General features: G+C 38.1%; 2 protein-coding genes across 2 annotated transcripts in view; one reads left to right on the forward strand and one right to left on the reverse strand.

Moving 5' to 3' along the window:
* Positions 1 to 6617, reverse strand: part of LOC107679955 (leucine-rich repeat serine/threonine-protein kinase 2-like) — a 62807-nt gene extending 56190 nt beyond the window's left edge. The window contains exons 1-6 of the mRNA XM_016475685.1: positions 6465 to 6617; positions 6204 to 6283; positions 5571 to 5668; positions 2972 to 3060; positions 2405 to 2542; positions 314 to 448 (exon numbers count right to left, since the gene is read on the reverse strand). Coding sequence (XP_016331171.1) covers positions 314 to 448; positions 2405 to 2542; positions 2972 to 3060; positions 5571 to 5668; positions 6204 to 6283; positions 6465 to 6600 — 676 coding nt within the window. The 5' untranslated portion in view covers positions 6601 to 6617. The remainder of the gene's footprint in view (positions 1 to 313; positions 449 to 2404; positions 2543 to 2971; positions 3061 to 5570; positions 5669 to 6203; positions 6284 to 6464) is intronic.
* Positions 6618 to 6626: 9 nt separating this feature from the next.
* LOC107679968 (proton myo-inositol cotransporter-like) overlaps positions 6627 to 9038 on the forward strand; it is a 20848-nt gene continuing 18436 nt past the window's right edge. The window contains exons 1-3 of the mRNA XM_016475702.1: positions 6627 to 6966; positions 7908 to 8399; positions 8473 to 8632. Coding sequence (XP_016331188.1) covers positions 7934 to 8399; positions 8473 to 8632 — 626 coding nt within the window. The 5' untranslated portion in view covers positions 6627 to 6966; positions 7908 to 7933. The remainder of the gene's footprint in view (positions 6967 to 7907; positions 8400 to 8472; positions 8633 to 9038) is intronic.

The following is a 9038-nucleotide window of genomic DNA, read 5'->3' on the forward strand; positions in this document are numbered from 1 at the left end:
GCAAGCGCTAAGTAGAAGTTTTGATTATCGGGGCCAGTATAAACATGCGGTAAAGCTGATATTGTGTATGTTTAATTCAACATCTTCGCTGTTTCCCGTAGCCTACATGTAAGCAGCTTTTTCTACCACAAAGGAGATTATAATGCTATTTTACCCAACATGCCGGATGTGTAATGGCGAATTTTCTGCCGAATTATAACAACTGAATTTGTGGAAGCGAATTTGGAAAGTGAAATAAAATGGACCGCTATTCAACGTGCTTTTTTGTTTCAAATACATATGCCATTATTTTACTTCCATACAAGTGTTATACCTGGAGCAGCCAGTGGTATGAGGACCCTCAGAGCTTGCAGTACCACATTCTCACTGTCCATGAACCGCCTGAGCACATCCAAAACCACCTCATGGTCCTTGTTCTCAATGAACTCCACCAGATGAGCATCAGAAACTGACAATCAAGCAGGTTAATTAGACTGGAATTAACATACAGGTGCATCTCAATAAATTAGAATGTCGTGGAAAAGTTCATTTACTTCAGTAATTCAACTCAAATTGTGAAACAAGTGTATTAAATAAATTCAATGCACACAGACTGAAGTAGTTTAAGTCTTTAGTTCTTTTAATTGTGATGATTTTGGAATTTGAGTTGAATTACTGAAATAAATGAACTTTTCCACGACATTCAAATTTATTGAGATGCACCTGTAAGTGGGGTTTGCTAAGGAAAGCATCATGGAATGTATTTTATTTTTCCTAAATTCTGTTTAATTTTTAAGGTCTGTATTTTTGGTTTTCATTTTTTCTGGATTCCATTTCAATGGTTTAATTCAATTTTAATGGTCAAAAATGATGAGTTAATAAAACTTTTTTCTTTTTTTACCAGAAATTATATTCCGAATTTTTTTCTCAATTCTGTGTTGTTTTATTTGATACAGATTTATCAAAAACAGTAGTAATCAAAATAAACCATAAATAAAAAAAATAATTTAATCTGAAATTTGAACACTTCCTTTCATATTTGGTAAACAGAGTGCTTTACAGTTTAAATTAAAACATGGAAAAAAATGTGTGTGATATTTCTTAAAATATTATATAAGCTGCAATATTAGTATTGTTATTATGACTTTGAGAAGTAAATTCGGCTGTCTAACAGAAATAACTTTCTTTTCTAATTTCTTTCAGTTAAACTGTTTATAGATCTGCTGTTTGAATTATTACTTTCTGCTAGGAAGGAATATTTCGTTTTCTGCCTATTTGTACGTTATATTTTTGTTTGCGTTTGTATTTTTGATTGCACTTTCTGGTAATTATAATAATTGTCCTCGGCAAAGAAGGAGCGCGTGTAATTTAATTGCTCCCTTCCTGCGTTTAAGTGCGAACTGTAGTTTCGATTTTAGGAATTGGCCTGCTATAGACTATTGGCTGTGCTAATTAGAAGGCGGCCACAGCTGTTTTCACTTTAGTCTTTTAGACTGGGTATTTACCTGATGTCTGTGAGCTGACGCGGAAGCATCAGCGGAAGCGTTCAGGCCTCCTTGTGTTAAGACCAACGAGTGTAAAGACCTGCGACTTTACCTGTGCGACTTCACCGAGCAATGAAATCGCCTAGCCACTTAAGTATAATTTTTCTCTTCCCTGTACACACTCTCCTTTTCTGTCCTCTCTTTTCCACCTCTATCATGTGTTTCCAAACCATTCCGATTGTCTCTCGACAAAGCTCTAAGGTATGACTAAATGTAAATGTAAATGTAAATGTAAATGTAAACTGAACTTTTATTTTGGTGGGTTGTAGTGAAGGTCGTTAATTTTCTGTGTATTTGGAGAACGTTTAATCAAATGAAAGGGTGTAAAGCTGGTGAAGTGACTCTCAGAGCAGCTCTGGAGATGAAGTTCATGTGTTCATGTCCTCATATAGTGAAATGGAAGACACTGAAAACACAAGCGTCAAGTGTGCTTGAGTATGTAGTAGACAAAACTGCTATTCGCCATGTTTTTCTCACCGCAGAAATCCTAGGGCCCTATATTACTATTGTACGGTGACCGGGAGGGGACGTCTTCGGTTCACTTAGTTTTGTCGTGGCCACGAGATCATTTTGGGTTGATATGGTCACACAGGTTTGTTTACGCATTAAACTCGTGGCCACGAGAAAAATATGTCGTTCCCTCAACATAAGAAGTCGTGGCCACGAGAAATGGATGTCGTTCCCTCAACATAGCATCTCGAGGCCACGACATAAGGATGTCGTTACCTCGACAAAATGATCTCGTGGCCACAACATCATATCACGTTCCCACGAGTTAATATCTCGTGGCCACGCCAAAACTAAGTGAACCGAAGACGTCCCCTCCCGGTTACCGTACTATTGCATGTACTCAAAGGAAATTTGTAACAAATCACTGTTACCTGTTTGCAGCAGTAGTTGTAAAGCAGCACATCCCTGTAGCTGAACCTCTTCTTTGTCATTAAATGACCCCATGGCCTCCAGAACCACGGAAAACACATCCACTTCCTCCTCATCTAGAACCTGCATCACAATCTCATCTGACCCACAAAAAAAAACAGTTTCACTTCAGGAAAGCAGAAAAATGCACCTCAAGAGAAAAGACACATGCTTATCTAACCATAATCATAATTACGTTTGTGTAAGGGGAATGTGGACTATTCATAATAAGAAGACTTGAATGAATGAGATGCTTTCTCATTATCCATATTGGTATAATGTACTGTCATTTCTTAACTGATTATGTCATTTGCAGTGCTTATTGCAACAAGTAGTTTATTGCCTCATAAAATATGTTAGGTACACAGTATTGTTTCCTTGTTAACTGGTTTGGTTCAGATTTTTATGAAATAACTTTTTTTGAAATCCCTACAGAGATCAAATGAATTGGAAAAAATGCATTCGGACCCAATGCACCATAATGGTTGTATAATCAGTACATATAAACATTATTTAAAAGCAAGTCTTACCTGACTTCATTAGGAGAGCCAGAGCTCTCAGGCCCACCATCATCATCTTGGAGTCATTGCAATACATTGAAAGCACCTTAAGAATCTGCCTGTGAACAAACATGCAAACACTTGCATAAACCTGCTGGACATGGATAGCAGCAATGAATTTCAACAAAAATTAGTTGCAGTATCTCAGACAACATGACGTGTTACAACCAACTTCAGTTGTTTATGGTTATAAATCTTGGCTTTCAAAACTAAAAAAAAAAATTTAAAAATTAAAAACAATTCCAAATTTAAAAAAGTGCTACCTATAACTAACTAGTTACTATAACTATAAGTTACCTATAACTAGTAACTACCTACAGTTGATGTTAAATAGTGTTACCTCTTCCTTCTCAATAGGATACATTCCAAATTCTATTCAATCTATCAGTTATGAAAGCACCTATAAAAACAAATATTGCCCCTGAAACAAATAAACATAATTAAAATAAAAAGAAGATAATTAAATACAGTGAACAAAATTATAAACGCAACACTTTTGTTTTTGCCCCCATTTTTCATGAGCTGAACTCAAAGATCTAAGACTTTTTCTATGTACACAAAAGGCCTATTTCTCTCAAATATTGATCACAAATCTGTCTAAATCTGTGTTAGTGAGCACTTCTCCTTTGCCGAGATAATCCATCCACCTCAAAGGACACTCTAAAATGTGCAGTTTTATCACACAGCACAATGCCACAGAAGTTTTGAGGGAGCGTGCAATTGGCATGCTGACTGCAGGAATGTCCACCAGAGCTGTTGCCCGTGAATTGAATGTTCATTTCTCTACCATAAGCCGTCTCCAAAGGCGTTTCAGAGAATTTGTCAGTACATCAAACCGGCCTCACAACCACAGACCACGTGTAGCCACACCAGCCCAGGACCTCCGCATCCAACATCTTCACCTCCAAGATCATCTGAGACCAGCCACCCGGACAGCTGCTGCAACAATCGGTTTGCATAACCAAAGAATTTCTGCACAAACTGTCAGAAACCGTCTCAGGGAAGCTCATCTGCATGCTCGTCGTCCTCATCGGGGTCTCGACCTGACTAAACAAAAGTGTTGCGTTTATAATTTTGTTCAGTGTATTTAGAATGCTTGTTTTCTGTCAACATTTCTAGAAATATTTGTGTCTATGAATTATTACAAGTTTCAGTCAGTTGTGTTCACACAAACAGCCTGGTTTAGATCCTTTTTTTTCATTATTATTTAAACAAAGTACTGTTGCTGTGGAAATGTATAAATATTCAGAAAAAGTACTGTTTGGAACTCTGCTGTGAAGGAAACACAGAAATAGGACCTCTTGTAATTTTAATTGAAAACCCCTGCCATATAATACTATGGTATGCCACATGGTTCGGTCCTGAGCCCTTGTTTCCTTGTACATGCTCCCTTTAGGTGATATGATTAGCTCTACATTATTCCTCCTCATAAATTAGTTATATAACATTGTTTTCAAGCAGAACATTAGGTTCACGCATTCATAACTTCGAGACTTGATTTATTACAACACATTTTTGGCTGGATGCATTCATAAATACACTGCACCGCAGCTTCTTTAAAAAGCAGCAGCTAAAGTTCTAACTAGATCTACAAATACTGTATGATCTTATCCGTCACATATTGTCATCAGCACACTGGTTCTCTGTGCAATGTACATTTTTTCTACTAAACTATTTGCAATGCTAAACACAGCTAAATCCAGTTGCGGATGAAATATATTTTCTTAAATGGCCTTAAACTATTTTACTATTCACTTTTTCTTTATATATGCCTTTCTTCCACTAACATCTTTTTATTTCTTTATATGCATTTATATTTTCCATTCCTAAGTTTACAAGCACCTGTCAAACTCAGATCCACCCTTTCCCAGCCCTATCTGCCATTATCGTTGTGCCTGCATCTTTACTATTGCCATTTCACATGGATTTCTATAATATTTATAATAATAATAGTATTATTTATATACAACACTGTTGCGAATCAGCTCATGGGGAAATATGAATACTTAATCATAACTAGTTATAATTAATTATAAATATTTAGATCCGCTGTAGATATTTAGCTGACCTCTCAGGGTCAACTGTCTGTCAATTCTAAGAACGTTCATTTCCTGGTTAAGGGAAATAACTGATTGGTCCAGACGCTACAACATATAGTATAATAATAAAACATTAGAATTCAACCAGATTATTAAAACCTGCCAGCAATACTGTGCAGCTAAATTACATGTGCCTATGTGTGTGCATGAATACTTTGCATACATTTGTTTACTTATTTGTTTAATATGTGCCAGACCAGAATTCCTCAACGAGTATCTGTTCCACCCAAGATTTCTTCTCATATACTTTAACATCTAGACGTTTTTTCTAAGGCACTCTTTCTTTAGTATATACTGTGAAAAGTGCTATAGAAATAAACTGAACTGAATTGATTCACAATTTCTTTATAAATGCATAAATCCTCCTAGTCAAACACCTTTAATCTTAACCAGCATATATACAAAAGTTCACTGTACTATACAATAAAAACAGGAGCCCATACAAGCTCATAGAAATAGTCCAGACTTACTTGTGCACCTCAGTAAACTCATATTCATCTGGGTTGGCCAGACTATCCAGAGTGTTGGGACAGATCTCCATCAGACGACACAGCAGAGACCAGCCTACCTGTGATGAGAACAAAAACCTTTAAACACTTTTCTTAGTGAATAAAGCACTGAAATTAAATGTACAGCAGGAAAGATCTTACAACAGTAATAAATAAATCCATTTTTTAAATAATATAAAATGTTTATATTATTTTGTTATACATATAAATATGATTTTTTAATATATTTAATCTGATTTTTATTTTAATAATTTATAACAAATAATTAACATTGATTTCAAAGATGATTTTTAACATCTGAACATTCACTCTTAAAATAAAACCGTGTAATGGCATCTCATGGTATTTTAAAGGTGTTTTTCTATCATTTTGGAGTCTCAGTCCCTATTCATGTTCATTATACGGAAACGAGCAGCATGAACATTCTTCTAAATATCTCTTTTCCGTTCCACAGTATAAAGAACGTCGTATGGTTTGGAACGACATGAGAGGGCATTTAAATGATGACAGAATGTTATTCAATTTATAGAATTCATTTTGGCGAGCTTTTGAGCATTTGCCAGGAAAACTGTGCAGGCAAAACCTGCTGACTACCTGCTGCACTTTGCTGTTGAAATGCGAGGACAGCACCAGCATCAGAGGCATGTGGACGTTCTGATCGGAAAACAGCTCAACTGCAGGACAAAAGAAGAACACAAATCTAAAAATATCCCAGCAGATGTCCCACTGGGAAAGGCACACAGAGGGGGGTCCATTCTGAACGTCTGCATAGCTGTCTATGAATATATTAAGACATGCATCAGAAATGTTAACAAAGCACAGGCTACAGTTTCTCCTTCAGTGCTCATAACTCACCACAGTGATCCGTATGGGACAGGAACAGGAGGTCCTGTATGATCTGGACCATGGTGCCCAACTGCTTCCCCTCTTGAAGGTTCAACCTCACCAGCAGCTTCTTCAGCCTGATCCCTAGCTCCTCTTTATCAGCCATGATCTTCTGTATCTGACATCAAACAGAGGTTTAAACCAGCTTCTGATACTCACTGACCATGTGGACACAGTGTTGCTGCTGTAGGTCATCATCCGTTTCACAGCGCACGAGCTCTTCTGCCATATTTATGCAAAGCAGAACATGAGTTATGATAAAGTAAAGACAGAAATGACTAGGCTCTAGTTCCCGATTTCATTCTCGGCGGTGAAAAGAAGACATCTCGGTCGTGTTGGATCGGCGCTGCGTTATGAATCATATGACTGCAACAATTCACGAACTTCCTGTTCGAGCACAACAGAGTGAAAGCAAGAGAAGGAGGATTGAGTGCCTTGTCAAAGCAAAGGCACCGAGAAAAACGTCTTGCTGGTAGGTTACAAAAGGAGAACGCAAATATAGGCTACCTATTTTAAGCCATTCACATGCATAGGTAACGAGACACTTATATTGTTCATTTTTAAACCGCGTTAGCTGTTGCTACAGTAGATTGTGTGCATATTGGAAGTTGTGCATTGGTTTTATTGTGCAATCAATATTATAAAGTATGAATATCAAAATAAAAACAGCTTTCGAATGCATTCATCTAAACGTAGAAAATGTATTTCGCGACACTTTTTAATTTCGATGTAGTATTGTTGTAGCTAAACTCGAGATATCGCTGCGTTTACAGACGATGAAACATTTTACACTGTAGGACACACTAAATGAAGCGATTTCGCTAGCTTGCTGGCTCAGCGTAGAGCCTCTTTTATTTGGGGTTTGTGCGGCGTGGACCCGAAAAGTCTGATTCATTTAAGAGAATCGGTTCGTTTGAATGGTTCTCTTCAGTGAACCGAATCCAAAAGTGATTCACTGTTTCGTTGTGCTCAGTTTACAAACGTCCGCCGTGTGGCATTTAATCGTGTGTTTATGTGTTAAAATACACTGTATTCACCACGATATGTGAAAATACGTTGTACAGGCAAAACGTGTGATTCACAAACAAACAAGCAAATCGGTTCAACGGAGTCATTACCTAGAATCGATTCAAAAGAACAACTGCGCTCGCGAATCACTGCGAATCACACAATAACCTAGTGTTTGTATGATATTTTCCACAAAAATCTGATTGATTTTGCTGTACAGTAAAATAAATCCCTCATAAAGATCTCTAGACATTTAAAGAATTAATATGATTTGATTTGTAGATGTCTCACTGTTGTGGTTTCAGTGTGTGCAATGCCAACTTGTTGGGTTGGGTTGGGTTGGGTTACATGGCCTTTGTTATGTTGATCATGTGATGATCTCAAGGTGTTTCCTTTGTGATTTAGGAGACAATGTGCATAAGCTGCAGAGAATGGAGGAGCTGATAGGAGACAGGAGATTTGTTGAGGACGAGAGGAGCTTGATAAAGACGCCATATGATGTCCAGGCCAACAACCAAGAACATGACTCGCCCACATCCACACATCAGATCCGCTCAGTCCAGCACAGCTCTCCATGTTTCATCTACACCCTGGCTTTTTTCTCGGCTCTGGGTGGATTCCTGTTTGGCTATGACACAGGAGTGGTGTCTGGAGCCATGCTCCTGCTCAAGAGGGAGATGAACCTCAGCTCTCTGTGGCAGGAGCTGCTGGTGTCCATCACTGTTGGTGCCGCGGCCGTTTCCTCTCTGGCTGGGGGGTATCTCAACGGACTCTTCGGCCGGAGAGTCTGCATACTGCTCGCTAGCTTCATCTTCTCTGCTGGAGGAATCATCCTGAGCGTCGCACACAACAAAGAGGTTCTTCTGTGTGGGAGGCTTACGGTTGGGCTTGGGATAGGTAGGTTATATATAGTAAAACTATTTGAGTTCAGTTTGTGTGCCTTATCGTTTTTTTATGTCCTGTGTGTTAGGAATTGCGTCTATGACCGTGCCCGTCTACATCGCTGAGGTTTCACCTTCTGAACTCCGAGGTCAGCTGGTCACTATTAACACCCTGTTTATCACTGGTGGCCAGTTCGTAGCTAGCGTGGTGGATGGGATCTTTAGCTACCTGCCCCATGACGGCTGGAGGTGAGTAAAAACTCACAAAGTTTTACCTCTTAAATCTGTCTTTATAACAATATCAGTCAAGTCAAGTTTATTTGTACAGCGCTTTTCACGATACAAATCATTGCAAAGCAGCTTTACAGCAAATTAAGTTTCTACAATATTTAGTGGTAGCTTATCAGTGGTGACTGTCAGTTAATGTACATATGGCAGAAATGTACGGAAAAATCAATTTAAGACGTAATAAAACAGACGATGAACACTATTAACAGCAATTATTATATGATGCAATCAAACTTATAGCAAAATGTGGTAGTTCTGTATGTTGTTTCAGGGTTGGCATCATCTGAGGTCCTCTGAGGGGTTGGCATCATCTCTTCTCAGGTGTTCTGGATCCAGACTGAAGCTTGTGTAAATCCTAGTTACGGCA

Source organism: Sinocyclocheilus anshuiensis, unplaced genomic scaffold (assembly GCF_001515605.1).
Source record: "Sinocyclocheilus anshuiensis isolate Anshui unplaced genomic scaffold, SAMN03320099.WGS_v1.1 scaffold528, whole genome shotgun sequence".
In the NCBI taxonomy this organism is placed as follows: Eukaryota; Metazoa; Chordata; class Actinopteri; order Cypriniformes; family Cyprinidae; genus Sinocyclocheilus; species Sinocyclocheilus anshuiensis.